The sequence below is a fragment of the Podarcis muralis genome, chromosome 8, assembly GCF_964188315.1.
Source record: "Podarcis muralis chromosome 8, rPodMur119.hap1.1, whole genome shotgun sequence".
NCBI lineage: Eukaryota > Metazoa > Chordata > Lepidosauria > Squamata > Lacertidae > Podarcis > Podarcis muralis.
In genome coordinates, this window is record NC_135662.1 from 27,975,840 (window position 1) to 28,003,315 (window position 27,476).

Below are 27,476 nucleotides of genomic sequence, written 5' to 3' on the forward strand. Positions count from 1 at the left end.
TCCACACAGATGTGCTAAGCCAAAAGGGTCAGAGACTGAAGGGTGAAAAGCAGGTTTTCAGAAGAAAAGAAGGTGGCCAGGTCATACAAGTGTTTCTCAGACAGTGAGCTGGGACCCATCCTTGGGTCACTTTCAGGTGGATCTCAGTGCCTCCTCAGTTGCCTGCCTTATTCCCTACCCTCTCATTGCCTTTTTGGTGGACCAATGCCTGGACCTGAATGCAGACCTTCCAAGCATCCCTATTTTCCAAGGACATTCCTGATTTAAAGAAGCAGTCCTGGTTTCTGATTTGATTTCAAAATGTCCCCCTTTTCCTTAGGATGTCCCTATTTTCAATGGATAAATGTTGGAGGGTATGGAGTTATCCAACCCCTGAGCCATCTGAAGGCAATCCTGTATAGTGTTATTGTTTTTTACATTATTGTTATGGAACGGGATGTTCCCATTTCCATCAGAGAAATGTTGGAGGGCATGTGACTGTTTCTGCATGCTGAGTAAAAGTGCCCAAGAGGCAAAGAACACTGAGAGATGGGGGGTGAAGAAAAGGAGGTGTTGAAGGAAATGAAAAGCTGAGATAAAAAGAGGATGGAGACAATAACAGGGAAGGAGGGAATATGAAAAGATAAGTGAAGAGAGATGGGAAAAATGGACAGATGCAAGGCAGGGCTCAGGTACAACTGGAGAGTGAAAGGAGAGCCAGGGAAGAAATTACAGGAGATGGATAAAAATACTTTTAGAGTCAAGTGGGAGAGGGAAGAGGGAAAAGCTTGATTTAGAGCGAAGGAAGCCAAAGTGGTGACCTCCAGTTGTTGTTGGACTACAACTGCAGTCATCCCTGGCCATTAGCCATGATGGCTGGGGCTGGTGGGATTTGGACAAGCCACAAGCCAAGCAGTGGTTCTTCAGTTAGAAGATTAGTAATGGAAGAAGCTTTCCAGAATTACAGCTTGCAAATGGACCAGTCACACTGTGGAGCGCAGCTACAGGTGAAGTGTGATCTTGGCTGTGTTTGTTGTTCATGCAGCGTAAAAGGAAAACCATACTGGTCTGGTCAAGGTATCCTAGAAATGCTTCCCAAAATCATCAGCAAGATGCAGGAGCAACTTGGCAAATAACCTGGAAAGGACTCCACAAAGGCAGAATTAAAAACTCTGCAATAAAGGATGAGAAGATGGATGTTGCACACCTCTGCTAATATTTTGGTCAGTTAAAATCTACAGAATCACATGAATGTTAAAAAGCTTCAGTGGTTCCGTTTGATTGGACAACTATTAAGCAACACTGAAGCCAGCCTGGAAGTTACTTGAGTTTTCTTCACTGAGAGTTTAAAATAAAATAAAAAATTAAAAGAAGACATTTGCCTGCACACATGAGAATTTATATTCAGTTCCCCTTATATACCACATTATTGTATATTATTGTACTTCCTGAAATGGAGTTAACAGTCAAATAATATAAAACAAGTAAAAAAAAACACCGCTGTGCCTTATCTTAATGAAAACATTATATTTTGAGGGAAGCTACATGACAAAAGTTTCCAAGGAAAATTATTCAAATTTTTATGAGACATAAAGAAGATATTGTTTCTATGCCATATACTAAATTTTATAGTGATTTTATTTTAAAGCATATGTGGGGAATTATGCGCTGCAGTCATTTATGGAGCACAATGGCTTAATAGGCTATCAAAGGGAAAGGGGAGGAGAGAAAACTCCCCAAGAGGTGAGGAGAATGTATAATTATATTTAAAAACTTTTATAGTAAAGACATTCCACAACAGTCATAATTTTATTAAGATGAAATGCAAAAAATTGGTGCCCCTACTTCCCCTCAGTAACCAGAATTCTGGGGACAGGTTCAAAGCAATTCATCATACTGTGGTACCTCGGTTTAAGAACAGCCCTGTTTAAGAACTATTCAGTTTACGAACTCTGCAAAAGCAGAAGTACTATCCCAGTTTGCGAACTTTACCTCGGTCTAAGAACGGAATCCGAACGGTGGAAGGGCACCAGCGGCGGGAGGCCTCCTTAGGGAAAGCGCGCCTCGGTTTAAGAACGGTTTCGGTTTAAGAACAGACTTCTGAAACTGATTAAGTTAGTAAACCGAGGTGCCACTGTACTGATAGGACCTCTCCATAACTGGTGTTTTATTGCAGGTGTATCCTGCAACATTTTTCCTCACATAGTAATAGTGCATTAGCGGTGGATTTATTCTGCTTTAGTTTGTTCCAAGATGCTTCTCCAATGCTGTCTAGAGGGGCTATGGCACAACAAAAGCAAAACAAGTATTTACCACTTGTGGTATAACTATGAATGCCCAAAAAACTTTTGCAGGCTTGTTGTGACCACATCATGAGCATCTTGAGCACAAATCCTCAAGAACAGGGGTCAGCAACCTTTTTCAGCTGTGGGCCGGTCCACCGTCCCTCAGACCATGTGGTGGGCCGGACTATTTTTTTTGGGGGGGGGATGAACAAATTCCTATGCCCCACAAATAATCCAGAGATGCATTTTAAATAAAAGGACATATTCTACTCATGTAAAAACATGCTGATTCCCAGACTGTCCATGGGCAGGATTGAGAAGGAGATTGAGCCGCATCCAGCCCACGGGCCTTAGGTTGCCTACCCCTGATCAAGAATATGCAATAAGAAGAACATATTGAGGGGCGCGCACACACACACACACACAAATATATATGGGTTACATTACCTGTGCAAGTTCGCAACTCCCCCCCCCCACCTCCAAATGCACAGCCCCCCAAAACACACATTTTGGGGAACCACACAAGATTGCTACCCTAGAAAAAACACTTTTTGCAGCGAGAGTGCAGCCCGAAATTGTGGTGGCCATTTTGGCCACCATCCTCTCAGAAGAAAAAAATGGGACATCCCTTTTTTCCAGGACAATTGGCAGGTATGAGATACCGGTGGGTAAACTCACCCATTTAGACTTGGAATGGGCTGGATCTTTCCAAACCTTTTTTCTTTTCTTTTTTAAAAAGCTTCTGTCCTAAAAGAATATATAGTATCTTAGAAGTCCACCTGGTTCAGTAACATTTAATTACTGGGTGTGCACGAAATCAATCTCTGTTATTCGCAATTTATGCTAATGCGGGCCCCTTAAGGCTCAACCATAAACAGGCAGCTATCATTAGGCTAAACCGGCTTCCTGGGAGATTTACAATTAAGCAGCTGTCCCAATTAAGCAGAGTGAGGTACAGTAATATTTTACAGTTACGCTGCACCTTTCATCCCAAAGCATTTTTACCAATTAAAGGTACATAATGCTCTGTAATGAATGCCTCTGTGAAAGTGTTCTCATGCAAGAGTGAGAAAAGGAAGGATTTAAGCCACGACAATGCGACAAACACCTGTTCTTAAATAACACAAGATGAGCTTGTAAATTTCAAAGGGGGTGGGGGGCGGGATGGAATCCTGTCGTCAGTGAATTCATTGGAACAAATGCTTAAGAAGCTATCTGAAAGATCCATGTGGCAAATCACGATGGCTGTTCAGACCATCTTAGTAAAAATGCAAAGCATCTGAGCTGAACATATTGCAACACTTCTTTATCAGGCCAGCATTTATGACCAGATGACAGGGTTGAAGGACTGGGAACGCGCCACAGACTTATGAGGTGCCTTTCCTCTTCAGATTGAATTAGTAATTTCCTCTTCGGTACAAACCATAATTTACCATTATATGGTTTATGCATAACCTCCAGACCAGGTTTGTAAGCCAGGATCAGACCATGGTTTGCGATTCTAGTTTGGAGATTCAGCTTCATGTACAAGATAAATAGGTACCGCTCCGGCGGGAATGTAAACGGCATTTCCGTGCACTGCTCTGGTTCACCAGAAGCGGCTTAGTCATGCTGGCCACATGACCCGGAAGCTGTATGCCAGCTCCCTCGGCCAATAAAGCGAGATGAGCGCTGCAACCCCAGAGTCGGCCACAACTGGACCTAATGGTCAGGGGTCCCTTTACCTTTACCTTTACTTTGGGAACCTGCTTTTCAATACAACTCTTAAGAGAACCAAAGTACAATATTCTGTTGCTTCTCATTGTTTTTGTATGGCTCTCCGTGTTCAGAAATGTAGGGTTGCCATATGTCCGTGTAAATCCAGACGTATGGCAGCTGGTGTAGGCAGTGTCGCTTTTGCCAATTTCCCTCGGCAATAGCTCAAAAACATCCCATTTCTTTCCTCAACAACTTGCCCCTCCCCTCAATGAAAAAGGTTAACAACTTTTCTGTCCAGATTTTCATTGTTTTAAAGATGGCAACCCTAAGAAATGTAATGTCAGAGTCAGCCCAGAGGCTCCCCACCTACACTGCATAAATAGTAGTACGTCATTGTAAACCATTATGAAATTCTGCAGAGTCAAGATACATCAATTTATAGTACCTGTCTGAACTGTGATTTGCTTAGTCTGACAAATCTGTGTTCCAGCAGTTAATGGAAGCAGCTGAAACCATGATCTCAGTAGGATCAGCCAAAAGAGTAATTATACAAATCATGTGAACAAAAAAAGGGGGAGGAAGAGGGGGGAGATTTCTAATGAGATTATGTAGCAGATAATATATGGAATTTAGCTGGCTTTTTTATTTTTAAAAATTGCTTTTATCAGCTAACACAGCTAAGTATTGAAACACATGCTGTGGCACAATCAGATAATCAAACTGTGCACCACTCATGGCAAAGAAATGGATAATAAGCATTTTTAAACAACTAATTAATCAAAAGAATTTGATAAAGTCGTTGCTTTTCTTTCCCAATGCAGTTTATCCATCTAATTCATTCCAGTATCCACTGGTTAATTAAAAAGGTTTTGTAATTTAGTTTCTTTAATAACTTAAATGGATAAAACAGTCCACATGAATAAATATTTAGCGGGATCCTCCCTTAATCGTATGAAAATGATGCACCGCATTTGCACATACCCCCCACGCACACTCCAAAAGGGCAAAGCTAAATGGCACAGCACTAAGAATGACAGGCCTGCGTCCAATTTCCCCTCTCTTCTCCGGAATGTTTGCTTCCTGAAATGAACGGCATGGTGTAATCACATTGCGTGTTTCCCTGTCACAACCCCACATGAACAACCCTCGCACCCCGCGAAAATGCATTATGCTGTGACAGCACATCACATATCTCAGGAGCTAAATGTTACAGGAACATGAAGAGAGACAGGATGCCTGCATGGTCACATATTTGCTGGCAAACCCTTATTTATTTATTTATTTATTTATTTATTTATTTATTTATTTAATTTTCTATCCCATCCTTCCTCACAAATGAGCCCAGTGCAGCAAAACAAAAAGTCGGCAAAACAGTAAGGGAAAAACTAAAAATATTTCAACATAGTCAAATATCCCATAGCGATTAATTTCAAGTTTGCCAGGAACAGTATCTTTCAGCCATCAAATGCCTGGGTGAACAGGGTTTTATTTTAATTTCTCCTGGATGTTAATCTCACCAGAGAGAGCATTCCACAAATGGGCAATGGACACCAAGAAGGCTCTATCATTGGTCAGCACCAATCCACCATTAACACTACCACCAGGACCTCCCCTACTGATCAATTATGTTCATGTGTCTAGTTACACACACACCCATCCTCAGGTATTATTGATCTGAGCTGGGCCAGGCTAGATTTTTCTATATTTTCCAAACTATAAAAACCCAGATCATGAAGATGATTGTTGGAGTTTAAAGTGAAATGACACTCACCATGGTCTGCTGGGAATTTCCTCCATTTTAACTGAGCAGCCAGCTGAAATATAAATACCGTAGGCCAGTGTCGATAACACGGACAGGCATGGATTAATTCTTCTTTGGCAAGCTTTTCACGCTTTGCTACTTCCTGAAAGACAGTTTCATGCTTAAAAGTAGCGATGAAAAGGTATACTATATATGTGTGTGTGTATTTTAAAAAGGAAAGAAACAAATAAAGAGCAGGGAAAGGAAAGTTGCAGAAATGGAATAAGATACTAAGAAATACGTAGCTCATGAATAGTAGAGATTTTAGCACAATACAGCCAGTACACTTTGAACCTAATTTATTAACAAATTGGAAACAAATTGGAATGAATGGAAGATAGATTCGTTCAATATGAACACTGAATGGCTGTAACATTATATTCAGAAATATCAATTCCATGTCTGATAACCTAAATGTTAACAGAGCTCCTGGACTGTGTATTGACATGATGGCAATCCATGTTTATTTTTACCATAGTCCTGTACTCAATAATTTAATACACAAGTGCAGGAATACACCATTAGATTAATATTTTAACTTTTTTAAAAAAGCTTTGCACAAACTTTCCCTTCTTGTCACTCATACCAACTATCTATCAAGGACTTCCCACTGATCGCCCAAAGCAAGGATGAGGAACCCATAGCCCTCCAGATGTTCTTGGACTCCAGCTCTCAGCAGCCCCAGCCAACATGGCCAGGGGTCAGGGATGGTAGGAGTTCAGCAACATCTGGGGGGCCATGGGTTCCCCACCCGATACATACATTTCAATGCAAATTTGCCTAGATCTTGCACATTTCTCCACATGCCAGTGGGTGCATGTTCTTCGAAGGTACGACTGCATGCCACATGTTGGCTATCTATGAGCCAGTCAACATTCCAGCAAGCCATTAGAATGATCAATTGGATAACTTACACTCACCACGAAAGGATGCAAGTAGATTTATTTGATTCTTTGTCTGCATCTCTGGAATTTGTGTACCCCCCCTCCCACATTGTATTTTTTTCTTATTCTAATTTTTTTTTAAAAAGAAAATGTTCAGGTTGAGGGGTTTTTTTTTTTAAAAAAAGAACACATTCAATTGTTTTTCTAAAATACACTGTGTCTGTAGCATAAATTAGACTCAAAGTCAATCCTACTGGTGTCCACAAAGCGGTACTGATTGTTTGAAGTGTAAGCTGCTGCTTAGCAAAATCAAAAGCATCTGAGTTGTGAATCAACAAGAAGAACCCTTCAAGGAGATGTGGTTCCAATCTGAGATTAACAGGATTTGGTTCCTGCTCACACAATACACACATCAAGTATACTTAAGAGAGCATTTAGCTATTGGCCATTATAGAGTTTAACACTTCAGTCTTGTAACTTTTTTAAAAGGATTTTTAGTATATGGGGCTAAACAAAGACCTAGTAAAGCATACTATTGGTCTGACCAATATTAACAAACTGTGGTCCCCCATAAAACCTAGGGAGTGGGGTCAGAGGTGGAGCTAGCTGTTCTGGCACCCGGAGCAGTGCACATGTTGTGCACCCAGGGGTGGGGCTAGCTGCCCATAGGGGCACCGCCCGTGGCGAGCATCCCAGGGGGTGGGGCAGCAATGTCACACACCCCCAGACATGACACCCGGGGCGAGGTGCACCCACCACACACCCCTTCCTCCACCAGTGAGTAGAGTCCACCAAGCCATTATTTAAGTGGAAGCCAGCACCCTCCCCTCTACTCCCCCAACACCCTTCTCATATTTGCTCGGGGAGATAGGGAGAGCTCACAGAACAGTGTGCAGGTGAAGGAGATTGTTTATCTGCAAACAGAAACACTTGCGCTCATGGAACAATTGACTTAGCACAGCTACAGAGCTACAGTTCCCTGAGTTCCCTGGGAAGAGGGATTGATTGTTTCAAAACAAACCCACTGTGGGCTCTAGACTAAAACCCATTGAACTCAATGAGGCTCACTTATGTGTAGGTGACAATTTGCTTGTTGTCCTCTTGCTCCTCCCCACAGCTTTCCCCCATTTATGTCATGTCTTACAGATTGTAAGCCTACAGGCAGGGCTCATGTCATTTTTCAATTTTTAGGCACTTTATGTTGGCAATTACAATGAGCTCAAAGCAATGTTTTGAAGATCAGAACTTTGATGTAGCCTGCATAACGTAGGAGTCCCCAATCCTTTGGGAGAAGCTCAGTGGTAGAGCATCTGCTGTGCATGAAGAAGGTCCCAGGTTCAGTCCCGGCATCTCCAGGTAGGGCTGGGATTCTCCCCTGTCTGAAACCCTAGAGAGCTACTACCAGTCGATGAGTAGACAATACTGAGGTACATGGGCCAATGGTCTCACTTGGTATCAGGCAGCTGCCTATCCTCTTGTCCTGACACCCATTAGGCACAAATTCAGCCCACCAATTTCGCTACCTGCCCGGGACTGAAAAACTTAAGAGAGCCTGTTAAGTGCCTAACAGGCCAGCAAATGGCTGCTGGAGTGTCCATCTTGCTAGGTTTTAATCAAGCTTTTATCCAGAGATGTAGCTTCAAAGCAACTTCCTACTGCAACTCATTGAAACAAGACAAGTAGCTTATAGAAGACAGAAGCTTCTACACATAGACACACAATATTTTTTTTAAAAAAAGCATGGCCATTTTTTTGTTCTTGCCAAGTGCACTTAAGATTTTTTTAAAAGATTGCTTACCTCTTTTACTCTTAAGTAATCTGTTGATGAGATTTTGAGAAAGTCGCAGTTTTCTTCCGTAACAATTGTGAGCACATTGTGGTGCATCTTCGGAGGGAGAGGTTCCAAAGTCCCAAAGCAACTTCCTATACCAAACTTCAAAGACATTTTTAAGAGAAGAAAATAAGTGGAGCAAATTCTAGCACCCCTTTGTGTTTCTTTTAATTGGGTAAATCATACAACATAGAATATTCTCAGTGCATTTTCCTTCATGTTGCTTTATATTACAAGCAAAATAAAATTATACACTCCCTGAAAATTCAGTTTATAATAATGTCTAGGGATGACAGGTATATTTTGCACAAAACACAGAATGGCATTATTACTTGGCTTAGAGATGTGAAGATAATGAAGCAGAAAATGGAATATGTTTTATGATCATTCATCTATCACACCTACCGATACCATTATGAGCATTATTTGCTACAATATCTTTTTGCATCTTTCATCGTATAAACAAACCTGAGAATATTTATATTGAAGCCTTAGATATTAATTCATTTATTAAATGTATTAAATATAAATTAAATTCATATATCCCACGCTTCTTCCCCAAAGAGTGCCCGAGTAGCTAACAACCTAAAATCCGATAAGATCATATCCAAAAGCAATAATTAAAAATGACAGTTTAAAAATATATCAAGCCTGAATGTTCCTATCCCCTTCCAAAGGTCAGGCCAAATGAAAGCACCTTTTCCATCTGAACTATGCTAGGGAAGGGAATTGCCTGATCTTCCCTGGGAGAGAGTCCCATAGACACACTGCTTCTGTGGAGAAAGCTGTCACTGACATTTTGCCCCACCCCTTGTCATCTGTGACAGTACTACTAAGCAGTGGACAGTGCAGCACTCACCTGAGTTATGTTCGAATAAGTTGCTGCAGTGTACTGGGATAGAAATGAGGAATGGCAAGGTTGGTATGGTGCAAATGGCCTAACAGAACCAATCTGGTGTTTCTGCATTTGCACCACACTGACCCTGCCAACATTGAAACCAACACTTGCCAGAGGGCTTTTTTTTTTTTATTGGACTCTAGCACTGTATTGAATTGAAGGAATGATACTTAGGACACAAAAATCATTTGCAGAATCCCCACTTCCGGATCAGGCAGACAACAGAGAGGGAGTTACTATAGAATACCTAAAGCAGAAGTGGATAACAAGTGCGTTTCAGATGTTGTTAAGCTACAACTTCCATCACTCTCAACCAGCATGGCCAACAGCCAGGGATAGTGGAGTATGTATTTCAACAACATCTGGATAGGCCACAGGTTAGCCTCCCTCACTTAAAAGATTAAATGATAGTTAAGAGTCTACCGAAAACAGTAAGGAAAGGAATTGGTTTGTTATCTTAAAAGGGCTCAGTTAAGTATCCTTCCATATCTAAGATGACCTTTATCAACCCACTATTAAGTACCTTTCAGCATTTCCATTACGGAAGTCTACATTCTGAAGGAATAGGTTGTTTGGAAGACTGCTGCAGGCTGAGACACAGTATACAAGCCATCTTGGCCTAAGCCCCCACCCTTCCTTTTTTTTTAATCAAACAAAATCCACTCTTTTATGTGGTAGTGAACAGCATGACAAAGCAAAACTTGAGAGCATGAGAGTGCATTTTGGTCTTTTTCCTTAAACATTTCTAGGAAGTAGAAATTACTGAAACATTGCTAATTATGAAACATCTGCTTATGCTCAGACAGGAAAACCGAGGCAAATGCCAGGAAACTCATCTCTCTCTCTCTCTCTCTCTCTCTCTCTCTCTCTCTCTGTGTGTGTGTGTGTGTGTTGCTTCCTCTGCTTATCTAGGATAATTTTATCTCAACATGCTCTGTCAGTCTCATACGGCTGCATAAAATTGTTGCCCAGAAAAAGACTCATTTAGACAATTAAATGCAGTATACTTTGGAGGGATTGGATAACTAATATTATACTTTGCCTACAGTAACAAAAACTTCAGCAAAAGCTGTCACCGAGAAACACATTAAAAATGGGATTTTCTTTCTGTTCTTAGAAAACAGCTCTGGCGCACCTCTGGCAATCTGTAAGAAAGATCCAATTTAGACAGAAAGAATAAAAGGAGAATTAATCTTTTCTCCTTGTCATTCTTGCCCAAGGTCAGCTATCTTATTTTGGTGAGCTAGCTGGAAGAATTCTCAAAGACCCTCTTTTTGTCTGCCATTTGCTCCTGGATCCCTGAGGCATTTGAAATTTGTTCATTGTTTGTTTGGATGAGACCCTGCATGAGACACAATAGCTTTAAATGCTTGAAAGGTAAGCCTGGTGGCATCTATTCCAGCTGGCTGATGTAAGCTTATTGTCTGTGATTGTAAGTGACAACACCAACCACACAAAAATCAAACAACTTCCTCTAACCTCTTCATGCCAATCAGAGCAATTCACCTCACAAAAGAAGACAGGAGCGAGGCTCACAGCTTTCTACATTATACCAGATGACTTTAAAAAAAAAAGTACTGTGTAAAAACAACAACAACAACAACAACAACATCAACCCTCAGTTTCCTGTATGGCTTTCATGCTCTCCTCAATTGTTTTTAAAGGGATTGATCAGGAACCTGCAGCCCTCCAGATATTGGTAGACTCTGACTTCCACCAGCTTCAGCCAATAACCAGGGATGATGGGAGTTGTAATTCCGCCAGGAATGCTGCTAGGGCCATAGCACTGCATGACCCCAAATGTAAGTCCAGTACTACAGTGGCTGTCAGCTCCTTCAACTAAACTTCTTCTCTCTTTCTTCTACCTTTTAGAGGGTTGGGGAGAAACTCAGAACAGGTTTGAGGAGCACACAAGGGGAGGAGTGGGAAATTTTCCCCATTATGTAAGCATGAATCCTTGCATGGATAGAATATTACTTAATGCTACATTGGGTACAAACCCAAGACCTGCAGTTCTCATATTTTACCAGAGTCACACATGTGTACAAGAGCTAAAACATACATTTTAAAAATCCGCTAGTAAACTACAAAGGCATTTTAGACTTTTAAACATGTTCTGCATTTATTTACCATTCCTGGACAATTGTGCACCACGAAGGAAAATTCTGAGTGTAAAACTGGCTTTCTCAGTTGCCACTGCTTTCACTTGCTTACTGGCAATGCTGCTGTTATAACTCACCAACATTTGGGATGTTGATTGAGGTTCTTTCGCTGAACCACCACTCTCAGCAGTAGCTGAAACAAAATCGCCTGCAATTGTTCTTTTGTAATACTTTGTCAGTGGTCGAAAGGAGCCTCTGAGTACTATGTAGAACTCTTGGCTTGCATCCACTAGAATTGAATTTTTTTAAAAAATTAATAATAATTTCTCAGGTTAGTATAAAAAAGCAAACAATCTGGCATACCCACAACATGATACAAACACAACTCATCACATTTGCAGTTTAGCAAACGTACTTGAACATTTTTGTACAACTCATCGTCCTGCTGTTGCTGCCAAAAGTAGAACATACATGTGCATCATTTGGAGACATTGCCATCTAAATCAGTGGTGGGGAACCTTTTTCAACCCAAGAGCTACGCTTCCCCATGGGCAACCTTTAGGAGGCTGCATCCCAGTGCTCGGTGTAGCCAGAGACAAAAAAGGGAGGAGCAATAGCCATTATGCTTATGTTTGTACAGTCAGAGATTTACACACAAACACTCACTCTCTCATCCATCCTCCATCCAGCCAAATATCAAGGATCCAGTCTTGCTAGGCAAACTCAGGTGGGGGGCATAGAACAAAGTTGATAAGCAGTGTGGTTGGAGAGGATGGCACTGCCTGAAAAGAGCCCTGAGTGCTAGACAGCCTGAGGGCTACATTCAGCCCAGGGCCTGAGATTCCCAACTCCTGATCTAAATTAAGGATATATATGACCCACAGTCATAGTTAAAGCTCTGTATAGGTCTGTAAAAGGTCCGTATAGTTAAAGCTATGGTTTTCCCAGCAGTGGTGTATGGAAGTGACAGCTGGACCATAAGGAAGGCTGATCGCCGAAGAATTGATGCTTTTGCATTATGGTGCTGGAGGAGACTCTTGAGAGTCCCATGGACTGCAAGAAGATCAAACCTATACATTCTTAACGAAATCAGCCCTGAGTGCTCACTGGAAGGACAGATCCTGAAGCTGAGACTCCAATACTTTGGCCACCTAATGAGAAGAGAAGACTCCCTGGAAAAGACCCTGATGTTGGGAAAGATGGAGGGCACAAGGAGAAGGGGATGACAGAGTATGAGATGGTTGGATAGTGTTCTCGAAGCTACCAGCATGAGTTTGACCAAACTGTGGGAGGCAGTGGAAGACAGGACTGCCTGGTGTGCTCTGGTCCATGGGGTCACGAAGAGTCGGACACGACTAAACAATCAAACAACAACATGGCCCACTGTATGGAAAGGTCTAGCCTAAACTGACACATCATGTGACCCAAGCTGACTGTAGTCTACTTGTCATATACTATGGCCTGCCAGATTCTCAGGGCTTCCTGTCTGGACTGTTAGACATGGTTGGTGGGTTGTGTTTGGCCTGGAGGGCCACAAGTTGGGTGGGCTTGGGTGAATCCCTTGCTCATTCACATGCAAATGTGAAGGTATATTGGCATCAATTCAGCACCCAAGCACTGTGTGTCCTTTTCAACTCAACTTCTCATACTGAGCTTCAAGTTATATTTGAATCTTAAAACTATAGTCTGTCAGGTGTGAATGATTAAATGGAAAAGACATGAAGTCCTCATTGGGATGTCATGTATATGGGGCTCAGAATCTCCATCAACTTGCCTTGTGTCTTTTTTTCAGGTTCATAGAGTCATATCTATGTTTGAATTCTTCCTATTTACCACGGACAGCTCCTTTTTTCAAAAAAATTTACTTCTTTCAGCTGAATCTATGTCCTTCTTTTGCCCCTCCCCTCTTTTGTCTTCTAAGGTAGCCCTGTTAAAATCCTGTTGCTGTGAGCCACTAGAGTTGTCATTATTCTGGGTTCAGCTCTGCCTCCAGGGTTTCCTTGAAATTAGACTTTTCAGTGGCAGGTGAATCCATCTTGTCTCTAGTATGCATACATATAAATGCATACACATGTATACTAAGGCATCATGCAGCACACAATCTGGTCTGTCATGCACCAGTGAGTTTCACTGTGAAGTATTAATAGCAGATCAGAGTACACTTGTGTTTTTCTAAGCTATCTTTAAACAAACATGTCCCTTGATTTAAAAAAAACAGTGCAGGATAGGCACTACTATTTTTAATTTTTAACTACTAATATTAATTATTGAGTATATTAGACCCCATTTACACTAAAGATGTAAACAGTATTGTACCACTTTAAATAGGTCATCGCTTACTCCAGAGAATCCTGGGAAGTGTAGCTTATTAATGAGGGAGGGATTCCTCTAAGGGAGGAATTCGGCGGATGCATTTCTGCTTGCCAGGCAAAATCTCCCCTCTCCCCCTCCCATAATGTTGTGAGGGTTCTCCTGACCCCCAGAGCTAATTTTGGGAATGTGAGCCCCATTGAGACTTGCTGCACTGGCTCCCGCTAGCACAACTCTTCAGCTGAATCAGGCCCTGGGAGTTGTTAGAAGACCTCTATTCCCATTACAAAGCTACAGTTCCCAGAATTCCTTAGGTAAAGGGATTTATTGTTAAGCCACTGTGAGAATTGCAGTAGTGGTGGGGAATCATGAGTCTCTGAGTAACTCTCAGCACCCTTAAAAAAGTCAGTTCCCAGGTTTCTCTGGGGAAATTTGTGACTGTTGAAAGTGTCATGGTACTGCTTCAATTGTATAGTAGATGGACTCTTAATTTCCTTAAAATCCTGCATAAAGCAAAAGCCAAACACATTATATATTTGTATTTTAAAGAGGTTTGGAGAAAATAAAACTAAGAGCAGTCAGTGAAATACAAAAAAATATTTTTTTGGTATGATGGTTTAGCATATAGTTTGACTATAGTTTCTTACAAGAAAATGGAACATGTTTGAAGTAAATTACTCCCCATGCTTTCTCCCCTTTGAGGACACATTGTTAAAATTGCATTAGTGCAAGTTGCAGGAGGTGTCCTTCTTCAGAGATCAACTTCTTTTAGTCCCAAAGTCAGTAAAAATGAAATCTTTTCAAGAAGGGAGGGCAAATATATCTTGATGCTAATATGTGTGCATTTAAAAGCACACCTGTGAACAGTGCTGTACCAAGTAGTCTGCCATTTCACATTTGTAAGGTTCATTTGAATGGCTGATAACAGACTGTATGACAATTCTGTTTTTTCTATAATGTCTTTAATATAAAGAATAAACCTCTCTTGAGCAATAGAGAACTGCAGAGTTAAGTAAATATACTGTAGCACAGCATCCATGAAGCAATGTGTAATAGGGGGAGAGGAAGGGTGTGAAAAGCATTTTCCTGATTTCCATCTGTGAAATGAGGTCTGGTTTAGAGCCAATTTTGAACTCCCTGTCATGACATTAAGGTGTCTTTGGTTTAATGTATGCAAGACCTTCTTTCTGCCAATTGCAAAACAAATCAGAAAACTATTGCTCTCGACATTTCAAAAAGATATCAAATTAGGGAGAAGACCCTTATTACACAACATTATTACAACAACACAGCCCCAATTTTTCATGCATTTTGGCTTTCCTGAAGCTGTGCCTGTACAACGTACTTGGGAGATTAAAGACTTGTCTGGCGTGTATTATTTTTATCAAGTCAGTTTTACTTAGTCAAAAATCAATTTTGTGTTTATTTTTAGCTTGCCGAATCAGATGAGATTGAAAATATTGCTTAACCAGGTTCAAAGAACTGGAAAAGATTGCACATTGATGCAAAGCAGCTTTTTCTTTAAAGGCACGATGTGACAGACTGAGTCATTAAGATTAGCTTTTATCTCATGCACACATTGGCGCTCAGCAATTTTAGACCTCTTTCTGCATTGCCATACTGTGTTTTTAACTGAAAGTATATTAAATCAACAGAGCACCTAATCCAACAGAACAGGACTGTCCCAGTGGCCAAGATACCAAAGGAGATTTGGATGGAGTCATTTTGTTTCCCCAAACTTACACCCGTGCAAGCAAGATGCCAGTATTCATCACTATCAAATCAGGCACAAGCTTTGACCTTAAAATTGTCCTTTTTATTATCTCAGCTTAATTTATGCTAATGTAGTCTTTGCCTGCTTAGCTTACAATTCAGTCTATTAATAACATGTCCTTCAGTTGCTATATTCCCTTTAGGTGACCTGTTTCTGATAAAGGTAAAGGATCAGCACAATCTTAGCCATTACGAATCAACATTTTTTGGTGGATTCAAACTGAAATGATACTAGTGGAAGCATTGCTGTGTAATCCTTGCTGAATGATAAACACCTGAACTTAACAAGGATGGCGTACAAGACTCCAGTGACACTGTAGGAGACCACAGAGGACAGGTGAAAAATTCTGAATGACCTTGATAGGCTGGAGGAGGATTATAAATGAGCTGGGAGTACTGGCATTAAATTGAAGAAGCCTGAATAGTTGCACAATGTGAATAAATTTAAGCACATAAATACAAAAGTGGACATAGTTGGCTGAATTTAAACCTGACTTTAGACTCCACCTACATAGTACCTGTTTGGTGGGAAAGGGAAGGAACTTCTTGGTGCCTACTTGTCATGGTACTTCCAGAGAATGCCGGGGAAGAGCAGGAAGTGGCAATGGAGGAAAGAGAGGAAAGCCAGGAGGCGGGAAGGCCCTCAGATGCACAGGAAGTTCTGGCACCGATAGTGAGACAATGCCTATTCCGTCTGCCAAGGAGAGGAGAGAGCTAAAGAGGAGGGGGAGAGGCATCACATGAAACTTCCCCGCTTTTTCTGTTGGAGAAGAAGCCAGCGTAGGCCACTCCCAGAATCTGAACCAGAGGATTCAGATGCATAATTGTAATGCGCTGCTTGTACATATGTAAAATAAAGAACTGTATATATCTCTGAGTGAGCAGAGGTACTTATTGCAAAGAGCCATCACACTACTGAAGACTTAAAAAAATTCTAGCAGGCATTTTAATCAAAGTTTGATTTTATAGTTCGAACTGATTTTAACTTTTTAAAAAATATTATAACTTTGTAAACGGCTTAGAGATAATTGCAGATAAGCAATATATAAATTGTTTAAATGAGTAAATTACAAAGCTGCTTTCATGGGTCTCCCTTCGCTCAGAGGGCCCACCTCCTCCTTCTGCCTCTGACCATTCATGTGCCTCCTCCTCTGGACCCAGTGAGCACTACCTCCAAGAGAGAGAGAGAAAATGTATATGAGGTTCTTTTCCTTGCTGACTTCGTTGCAGAGGGCAGATGAACAGGCAACAATAGAAAGAGGAGGAGGAGGAGGAAGGCCACAAGGGTGGGGACAGCAGTGGGACAAGAAGGTGCCGAATGAATCCTGATGCAGCTATCCCTGCCCATATATTTCAGCTTCTAAAGTCAAGACTCTCCACTTGGCCATCCTTCACCATCTTCCTTTATCTACAGAAGCAAAACGTCATAGTTCTGGTAATAACAAAGGGCCCCTCCGGAAAGCCGTGTGAGTGCCCCAAATCTTTTGCAGGAGCAAACAGTATTGAAATCTGAATCATGTATGACTGCCCCAACAGCACAAATCGACATGAACGCACAATGGAAAGCATTTCTGGAGGGGGCCCAAAATCTGAAAGATGAGCTTTATAACAGGACTCAAAATCAACAGTGGCATATCATGTGATGGTATCTCAGTGAGGAGGAATGTTTTTGTCATGGATTTTGCCATGCCATCAGTGCACCTGGTGCCTTACAGAGTTCCATAAGAAACATGTAGGTTCCTGCCTCCCATGAGCTTACAAGATCAAATGGATAGAAAAAAAGCAAGAAAGGGGGAAAAGGACAGACTAAGGGCAGGAAGGAGGGAGGAATCGGGGCAAATGCCTATACTCACATACAGTTGGGAATGAGGGTTAAGGGCATATATTAAAGGCCACATAGAAAAGGAAGGTTTTGGAGTGGAATCTGAAGGAAGGGAGGTAAAGGTAAAGGTACCCCTGCCCGTACGGGCCAGTCTTGCCAGACTCTAGGGTTGTGCGCTCATCTCACTCTATAGGCCGGGAGCCAGCGCTGTCCGCAGACACTTCTAGGTCACGTGGCCAGCGTGACAAGCTGCATCTGGCGAGCCAGCGCAGCACACGGAACGCCGTCTACCTTCCCGCTAGAAAGCGGTCCCTATTTATCTACTTGCACCCGGGGGTGCTTTCGAACTGCTAGGTTGGCAGGCGCTGGGACCGAATGACGGGAGCGCACCCCGCCGCGGGGATTCGAACCGCCGACCATGCGATCGGCAAGTCCTAGGCACTGAGGTTTTACCCACAGCGCCACCCGCGTCCCTCGAAGGAAGGGAGAAAGATGGTTAATTTATATGAAAGAAAATGTTTTAATAATGGGAGAGGGAGAGATTACCTCATAAGTAAAAGAAAATTACAGAATCTAATCACAAAGGAATATATATGATATCTGAACTTTCCTTTAAGCTGTTTTTCACATGTGTAAGCAGTTTTTTACATGCATCCTTCTCATAGAATAATGACAATTCTCTTCAGATTTGGGGGAGGAGGGAGGACTTAAAGACTGCTACAGACATTTAAGTCAATGTTACAAGAGAACATTAGACTAAAGGAACCTGGCATATCTAGAAGTCTGAAGTGAAAGTCAGGGGCTCTTCCTATAATTGCTGTTCACAGGAAAAGAGCTCTGAAATCACAATACCAAAAACTTACTAATACAAATAAAATGTACATCCAACTCAACCTTCAAAGGAGCAAGCTGTTTGGATAGAAGACTTTTAAAAGATTTACAGTAAGTGGCTGTGTTTATCCTACCTGTGCTTCCTTTCAACCAGTATTCCCTTGTGACAGTTTTACTAAGCTGCTTCAGCTCTGCATCAGAAAGTTGATCACTAATGCCAGTAATTATTTTCATTGTCTTATGTACGATCTCATGTTCTTCTGAAGACCTTCGAATAGGGCTGCAAAAACAGAGTTACATGGAAGAGAGAATATCACCAGTTTTGCATATGTTGCCATCCATCAGTTGCCTAGAAGGGAGAATTTCATCAGGTACAGATGTCTGAACTTGTGAACTTTTAAAAAGGCTGTGAGAAGCCCAAGGTTGTGTGCTGGGGGGTAGGGTATAGGTGCTGTGATTCACAAATTCATTTGGATTAACCTATTCAGGTATGCTATGAGGTAGGGATGGGGTGGGTGGGGATATAAATAATAATAATAATAATAATAATAATAATAATAATAATAATATTTAGTTCACATTATTTAAAGGTGAACCTACAAAATTCATACTAGTTGAACCAACATACAAACGGAAACTCAGCCATCTTTTGAAATTCACACTTCTCTGAATTTCACACTGCAGTTGTCCAACCAAGCAATGTGTAAAAATTAACATCCACTAGGGTAACTTGTGCATGAAAATGCATATATTAGTGAAAACAACACAAAAACATTGCTTTGCGTGGACAGGCGGAGTGCCCAGATCCCGAGCGGTCCCGCCCGTCATGTGCAATAACGACTCAAGACAACGTGCTATGGGATTAAATTGGCCACAACTTTATTAAATTTCAAATGTGGGTAGACCTTGGCTCAGGCATTGGGCGTTCTCCCTCCCCAGTCCCCAGCCGGGGACCTAGGGAGCATCAGGGTTATCCAGTGTGTGGGGGTGGGATGGGCCGGCTCTGGAGAACATATGTACAAGCAGAGATAGCCGCCCCCGTTATGCCACCGCCACCAGGGAGAGCAATGACAACCTTTCGGCGTACGGTCAAAGTCTCCCTTCAGAAACCCCTTTAACAGGGAACCCTGGTATCGCCGCCGCAAAGAGGAAGATGGACTAAAGGATTCCGCCCAAGGCCTGATACCACCAAAGTTGTGACGTTTTGCTACGGGAAAGGCGAAACCTGCTAATGCAGGGAAATTCCTTTCCGGCCCTTTAACAGCGACCTTAATGTAGCAGCGCCCGCATACCTGTGAAGAAAAGTTAACCTGCAAAACCTGTGAAGGAAGGTTAACCTGCAAAATAAGACATTAACTGAGGGTGGGTAGGGTGGGAGAAGCTCTGGAGCCAAGTGAGGATTCCCAGGTAAGATCCTCCCTCTATTGTGTGAGCAGGTAGTCCCTCCCCTACCTGACCTGGTCTCCTTGGCAATGCTTCCTCCAGGTGGGATTGGACAACTCACTGAGGTAGGTGGAGACCTCCAGGTATCCCACCTGAGGGAAGGCAAAGCCAAGCCTATGCTGATGGAGCCGCTCCAGATCCAGGGGCTGCGCGCGTCCACTCAAAGGGCGCCCCCCGTTTTAAGCGGGGAGCGGTCATTGCAAAAATGTTATGTTGTGCAAAACTGCATACAAAAATGTGCAAATTGGGAATAATTTGCACTTAAATCTGATTGATTTCATAAAATCTATATGCTGCTTTATTGTGAAAATAAATTAATCTCAAAGCGGTTTACAAAAAGAATAAAACAATAGCATTATCAATAAAAAACAGTTAAAACAACTATTTAAAGCATCTTTTCAAATCGTAATATATAAGTTAAAAACCAGATTAAAATACATGTCAACTTTCTACATGTTCTAAGTTTCTAGTTATTGTCACAGGAACTTAGAAATAAATCATAAAAAAATGTGGAAATGTGGAACTTAAGATAAGAAAAATGAGAAATGAAGAGAACCCAAAATGGACATATTTGTCCATTCCTCCTAGAATGGGAGTTCAGACAAATTCTGGGCTGAGGCAGAAAGTAAGTATGACAACAGATTTCACTCCACCCCTGCTATGCTCTGCAGTACTGTTACTGCTTTCTGCACAGCTGCTGCCACAGTCAAGCACAGCCTTATACCTCATCATCCCTGCCCCTTCTTAGAGTTATAGCACACAAAGAGGCTGCCACAGTGGCCCAGTGATTTATTCCATTAAGCAGACCAGCCAATCTATTAATGAACTGGTTTTAACTGTAATGATATACTGTCATAGTGATGGGGGGGGGCGGTCTAACCACATGGATTAAGCCTGGAAGATCACAAAGAAACTGTGGCTGCAGGAAGAAAAAAATTAAAGCAGGGAAGCAGGGGGTTGGGGCAGTTAGGTGCCTTGAAAGCTGCTACTGAAAGGCCGGAGAGGGCAAGATAGGAATGAGACAGAGGCAGTGGAAGCAAATGGTGCACTGCCCCACCAATTTCAGTCTGTCCGCAGCCGGCCTCCACCTGGCTCCACCTACGACTGGTTTCAGACCTACCAGTCCCATCAGCCACCACCACTGAATACGGATAAATAACCCAGTCACTGATAGCAAACTGCACCATCTTAAACAGCTTCCTGATCACAGACCCTACAGAGGGGGTCTTTGGTGGCTGGAAGAGTGTTACCCACCACTCCCTCCCTTTCCAGCCCCAGCCCTTGCTTTAAAAGGACTCTCCCCAAAGTTGCTGTTAGAGAGAGGGAAAGAGAGCACTCACTGCCAAGGCTTGTTTTGTCTGACAAAAAGTCTCGCAAATTACAAATCGTAAATAAATTGTTCCAAAGAGACAGTGTGTTTTACAATTTCAATATGTGTACTGTAGGCAACTTACTGCAGAGGCAGCATTCCTCTAAATAAGGTAAAAGGCAAAAGGGAGACAGTAAAGGACTCCTGGACAATTAAGTCCAGTCAAAGGTGACTATGGGGTTGCGGCACTCATCTCACTATCAGGTCGAGGGTTTGTCCACAGACAGCTTTCCAGGCCATGTGACCAGCATGACTAAACCACTTCTGGTGTAATGGAACACTGTGACGGAAGCCAGAGCACACGGAAACACCATTTACCTTCCCACCACAGTGGTACCTATTTATCTAGTTGTGCTTTCAAACTGCTAGATTGGCAGGAGCTGGGAGAGAGCAATGGGAGCTCACTCCATCACGGGGATTCGAATTGCCAACCTTCTGAGCGGCAAGCCCAAGAAGCTCATTGGTTTAGATGTCTACATGCTAGTTGCTGGGAGACACAATAGGGAGAGCTGTTGCCCTGGGGTCCTGCTTGTGGGATTCCCATTGGCAGCTGGTGGGCTGTTGTGAGAGCAAGATTGGTAGACCATTGCCCTGATCCAGCAAGATCTTCTGGTGTTCATAGACACAGTGGGACTGTTTGGAAGCAATGCCATTGCACCATTCAGAATCTAAGTTATTTAGTCCATTTTTACCCCTCTTGCAATGCTTCCTTGGCACATTTATTGCCAATGCCCACTGCCCACCTACTGCCTCACCCCTGTCAAGGTTTCCATGGATGTCCTGGCTGAAGAGTTTTCAGAGGGTAGAACCAACTTTTCAGCAGAATTCTGCCAGCTCAGCTAACAGAGGCAGCTCAAAGCAGAATAACTGCAGTAATACCAAAATGAGCAAGAGGTAAGATGTAGCAATTTAATGCTCCAAATTATAGTATTTAGGGCTCTACACTGGACATTTCCCAAGGAATTCGGAGGAACAGCTTGTACTGTTCCCAGCTGCCAATAAGGCAACTTTTGCCGTCCTTAATGATAAGCCCTTGAAACACCGCAGTGCTTTTCAATTATAGGATGTGTACCCTGAGTGTGTGCTGTCCATCCCTGGAGTCTCTGAAGGCCATAGGCTAAACTGCTGCTCACTGACTATAGACTGAAAGGCTGTGAAATGGCAAGAAATGGAATTGCTTATAGGGAAGTTCAACTATGCAGCACTTCAAAGACCAGGCAGCAGCCTTAGAGGATCTAGCTTGAGACGAACCAACACCAGAATCAAGTGAGCTATAAAAATATGCTTCCCTTATGCTCTTGGAACAGACCATCTGCAATACATATTTCTGGAAGGAGTATATCAGTAAATACTGGAGGATGAAATACGGAATCTATGCCCTGTGCCCTCTGCTCAGCATAGTGAAAACATCCCCCACCCCACCCGATGGCAAGACATCGCAACAAATTACAAGAGACAGCTGGCTACTTCATTGCTGTTGTTTTTAATATTTTTGGAGGCAGAGGGGGACATGATTCTCTGTGTTGTTGTTTTAAAATTGATGGTTGCAAGACTTTGGAGCTGAAAGGTGGGGGCATAATAATGTTGCAATAAATAAAGCTCTGCATCTGGCTGCAACCTGCTTGAAACACAATTCTGACCTAGATAGCTTTTTGGTTAATCCAGTGTGCCATTTCTACTGTTTCTGTATGCATACAGTTTCCTTGTTGACTGCATATACACCATGCATTTAAAGAACATCTGAAGCACGCCCTCTCACCCAAAGAATACTGAGAACTATTAAGAGTGCTGGGAATTGTAGCTCTGTGAAGGGTTAATTACAGTTCCCAGGAATCTTTGGGGGATGATGCGCTTCAAATGCATGATGTGTATACAGCGAAATTTTGGAAGTGTGACTTACCACTACTGTACTGATACAAGGATGTATTTTTCCCCCTTGACCAATGGGGGCAGCCATCTTCTTTCCAACAATTCCCATCAGAATGACACTACATCACATGTCATCCGCACTGGGCTATTCTCTTCAGCTTTAAGAAGGAGCACAGGTGGTCTGCTTCACAGCTGCTTGAAGTGGCAGCAAATCATTTTTTTTTAATTGTAAAAGGGTGTAACTTCAACAAGGACCCCTCCAGAGGTTCTAAAAATCCACCATACTTTTGCAATAGATGAACAGTTCCACAAAAACAGGGATATTCAGCCCTGCTCTGCAACTCCCAAAGTCTCAATTTGGTGATGTTTATCAGTACCAGCACTTTGGGTTTTCTGAGAAGTCCTCCCACAAGGTATTTTCAATAGGACCATTTCTGGAGTGCGCTCTTGCAACTATTACCTGTGAAGGTAGCTCCTCCTGTTTGTTACTTGACCCAGAGTGCTGGTGGATGAGCAACCAAGCAAAACAATGGTAGTGATCAGGAGCACCAGTCAATGGCTCAGCTTCTGGTAGGAAAGGGCAAGTGAGCAAGCAGTGAATGCTGACCCTTGCTGTTGCCACTTGCCTCCCCATCTAGCAGATCATGTCACCAGTGAAGAAGAGTAGCAGGGAGCTCTGATCTCTTATGGGTGCTTCTGGGTCATGGGCCCATGTTTGAGGATGCTGGTCTTTAAACTGAACCTCATGTGTGTCCAGTCTAAGGTAGACCCACTAAAACTATTGTACAGTACCTAAGCTAGTTATGCCCACTGATTTCAACAGGTTTGCTCTGAATATGACTAACTTTGGATAACAGACACACTTTCCTCTTTGACAGACAACTGGACGAAGGCAAAAATTGGCCTGGCCAAAGGAGATTTCAAACTAGTTCAGTGAAATTTCTCCAGGCTTTGGGAACCAGGTTTCAAACACAGAAACACTTCCAAATGTTATCTCTTGTGAAATAAAGGGAGGCTGGTATGTGTTATAAATAGAAAAGTGTGCAAATACATGTAATACCCTCTGACACATAGAATCACATAGTCAACAGCACTGGTAGGTCCTAGTGAGCATGAAAGTTCATAGTAGAAAACACAAGCATGGCTTGCGCATCCTAAACAATTTCTTAATCCCTTGTGGTCATTTCTACTTTGTGACTCCCCTGTGAGTCCAGACAAGTCCATTTTTCACCTGCTAGCATTTAAAAGATTATGTGGGTTAAGCAGAGAAGACAAATGCTTGGCAAAAAAATGCTCATTTTGTTGTTTCATTTGACACCGTGTCATCAGATTGCAAATTTTGCAGGAAAAGCACTTAGTAATGCCTTCCTAGCCTGCTATTTTTTAAAAAAACTAAGCAACAATTACAGGTAAGTAATTTTCTCTTCTCTGAAATATAGCAGTGCATTTTGCCATCATAACCTTTTGGCATTTTATCTTTTGACTAGGAACCACACTTAGCAGGGCTGTCAACAAAGGAGTGGAACAGCTAACCAGCCATATATAAAATAAGATATGAATAAATGAAGGCACAATTCCACACCATGGTAACAGTAGAGAAAATTGCAGGTCCTAGCATAGTCACACATCACTGTTGAGACAAAGCTTGCGTATATCAAGTTCTTGAAATTCTCTTGCCTCTGTCCAATATTTTATTTATTGGAAATGGTTTAGCCTGGACTATTGCTTTCATGAAGAATTGTGTTAGGGTGAAACCCCCAAAGGAGACTATAATGCTAAAACATTAACACAATATCCTGTAACTAAAAAGGCCTACACTGTAAGGTAGTGGGGAAACACTATAGACAAAGGAATGAGATAAGTTTGTCACCTCTTTTTCAGCATTATTTGCAATATGCAAAACACCCTTTTCCAATCAATGTTAGGGATGACACCAACACAGAAGGGATAAGAGCAGAGCTCAAGGACGCTAAATGATGAGGAGTGCAGATAGTATCAAATAGGGAACAGATAGTAATATAACATTAACAAGGCAAGGTTGTTTTTCCTAAATATGACCTTGAATTTTATGCACATAAGTTGCATGCACAGCAACATTTTCATGGTTTGATTTGATTTGATATTTGTTTTCTGCTTTTCCAACAATGATGTTGAACTCAAACTGTCTCACAATAAAAACAGCATTAAAATTAACAAACATTACAATCACTATAATACAAACTCAAAGGGATTGTAACATATCTCTCATGATACAAGTTACATGAACCCAAATCAGGCATTTTCATGGCTAAACAAAATACTTTTGATAAATAAAATTGTATTTGCCTTCCGTTTCAGTATGGGATGTAGGAAATCATTCATGCACATATTAAAGAAAGATTGAAAGCTGTTATACAATAAGGACTTAAAGCTTATTGGATGACTTTGGCCCAGCCACTCATTCAGGGCAAATCTGCCAATTTTATGTTCCCAAACTTGGGTTCTATCCAATGCTAATCCTAATTTCAATAGACCCACTGAATTTAATAAAAATAAAAATACTAATTTAGGTCCATTCATTTCAATGCATTTACCCTCTGAGTAAAACCTAGTTTAATTTTTTTAAGCCCATCTGGAAATTTCTCAGCATTTTAGTTTGCATTTATTCTAACAGACATATTTTATAAGCATTTTTGCCAATACACGTGTTGAAAATAGATATTAATAGTTACTAAACTTTTTTATTGTAACAAATGTAATGTATTCAAATAGCTTTGAACAAGGTTTACAAAGCCCAGCATGTATTGTCAGGGCAATATTATGTGATTGCATTTGACTCAAAGTGTTACGACAGGTACTGCTGAAATAGTTGGAGATCTAGTAAAAATCTCACTGCCTAATTTTGCAGTGATAGAATATGAGGTGAGCCATAAAACCATGTTAAACATCTGATCTAAATTGTGTTTGACTAGTATACTTTGGAAACTGTCAACCATTATTCACACATTAGTGGCAGTTCTAACAGTATTAGGCCTGACTCATAAATATGCAGTAATGACATTTTAAGCTTTTCCCCTGGCTGTGGAAAGAGACTCAGGCAGCCCAATCCTATGAATGCTTGCCTGCAAAGGATGCTCCAAGGAGAATTAAACCCAAATAAGCATTCATAGGATTGCATGTATAGGATGGCATGTTACCCAATAATATAGACAAGTGGGAGGACCTGCAACAAAATATTACAGTGTAGACCACTGTGTAGACAGTGTACCAAAATGTGGCACATGCACTATCAGCTAGAAAAGTCTTTGTTAAATTAAAAAACAAAAACAAATTAACATTTATTTGAAGGGGTACCTTTTTCTGTTTTCCTCTGTTGTCATTTGTGATTTTTATTATAGGTAGGGATCTCAAAGGTTGGACATGGCCAAGTCCTCTCTGAACTTCTGAGAGGGCCTGCTATTAGTAAGTATGATTTGCACCTCAGTTTAGGTTCCTCTGAAATGAGGAACTGGTGGGAGCTGAACTCTGCAATCTCTCTACAATCATTCTCTCTCTCTCTCTCTCTCTCTCTCTCTCTCTCTCTCTCTCTCTCCTAAATAAATACACCTAAATATATGACCAGCTTGGATTTATATTCAAGGAAGCAAACTATAAAGATATGGCTGAATGAATTATGTTACTAATTCAAAATGGGTGGCAGGGCCAATGTAACTAATGTTAAGCACAATGCATTTCAGGAGGTTTGGTGGTCCATTGGAAGTTGCTTGGTGCAGATCTGATTCTGAGACCAGGAAAACAAAATATACTGCCATTTTACTGTACTGTCTTCATTCTTCGTCAACCTAGTGCCTCTTCCAGATGCTTTGGATTACAACTCTCTTCCAGGCTAGTGAAGCCTGTCTTAATTCAAAGAACAGTCTGCATTGCTATGCAGACATAAGCTTCCACTATATATGGGATTCCTCATTCACTTCAGTGGCAGTAACAGCAGCTTGGTACCTGTACCTGAGACCCAGTGAGCTCAAATAGCCATTGTACTGGGGCTCAGTTTATGTACCAATTTCTGGTGCATATATCAAATATGTACCTCTTGCTAAAGAAACAGTTCACAACCAAGAAGCTAAGCAAATCATTTCCCACTAGCTGACATTTAAATGTTTAGTATGTTTTTAAGCGAGGGTAACGAGAGATTTCTAATCAGGGGGAAAAACTTGCTCTATTAATCTGCAGTTTTATGAGCTAAATTATTACTGCTGCATGCTATTATAATGATTTGGAAATGCCTCGCTGCTGCTGTAAACTGCCTACCAAGGCTTCACGTCAGTGAGAAGTTGCAAAGGTACAATTATGATAAGTGTAAATGGAGGCACTAGGACTAATTTACAAAGGTACTCTAGTCATGCTTGTAGCGCCCTGTCACATTCGTGACTAGATTTCCATCTGACCTTATGCACAGTAGATTCTAGGTTAACTTTAATGTTTTTGGCATATAAGAAATATTCCTCTTTAAAGTTTTATAACCCTCAGAGCTCGAAATTCTCTCCTCATATGTTTTTAACATCAGTCTTGTGTATAATTTGGAGAATGGTTTCATAAAACCTG

General features: G+C 41.6%; 1 protein-coding gene across 1 annotated transcript in view; it reads right to left on the bottom strand.

The window, feature by feature from the left end:
* The window catches only part of CNBD1 (cyclic nucleotide binding domain containing 1), a 97,939-nt gene that overhangs the window by 15,781 nt on the left and 54,682 nt on the right, over positions 1-27,476 (bottom strand). Inside the window, exons 4-7 of the mRNA XM_077933623.1 lie at positions 18,349-18,494; positions 11,616-11,767; positions 8,446-8,580; positions 5,734-5,866 (exon numbers count right to left, since the gene is read on the bottom strand). Coding sequence (XP_077789749.1) covers positions 5,734-5,866; positions 8,446-8,580; positions 11,616-11,767; positions 18,349-18,494 — 566 coding nt within the window. The remainder of the gene's footprint in view (positions 1-5,733; positions 5,867-8,445; positions 8,581-11,615; positions 11,768-18,348; positions 18,495-27,476) is intronic.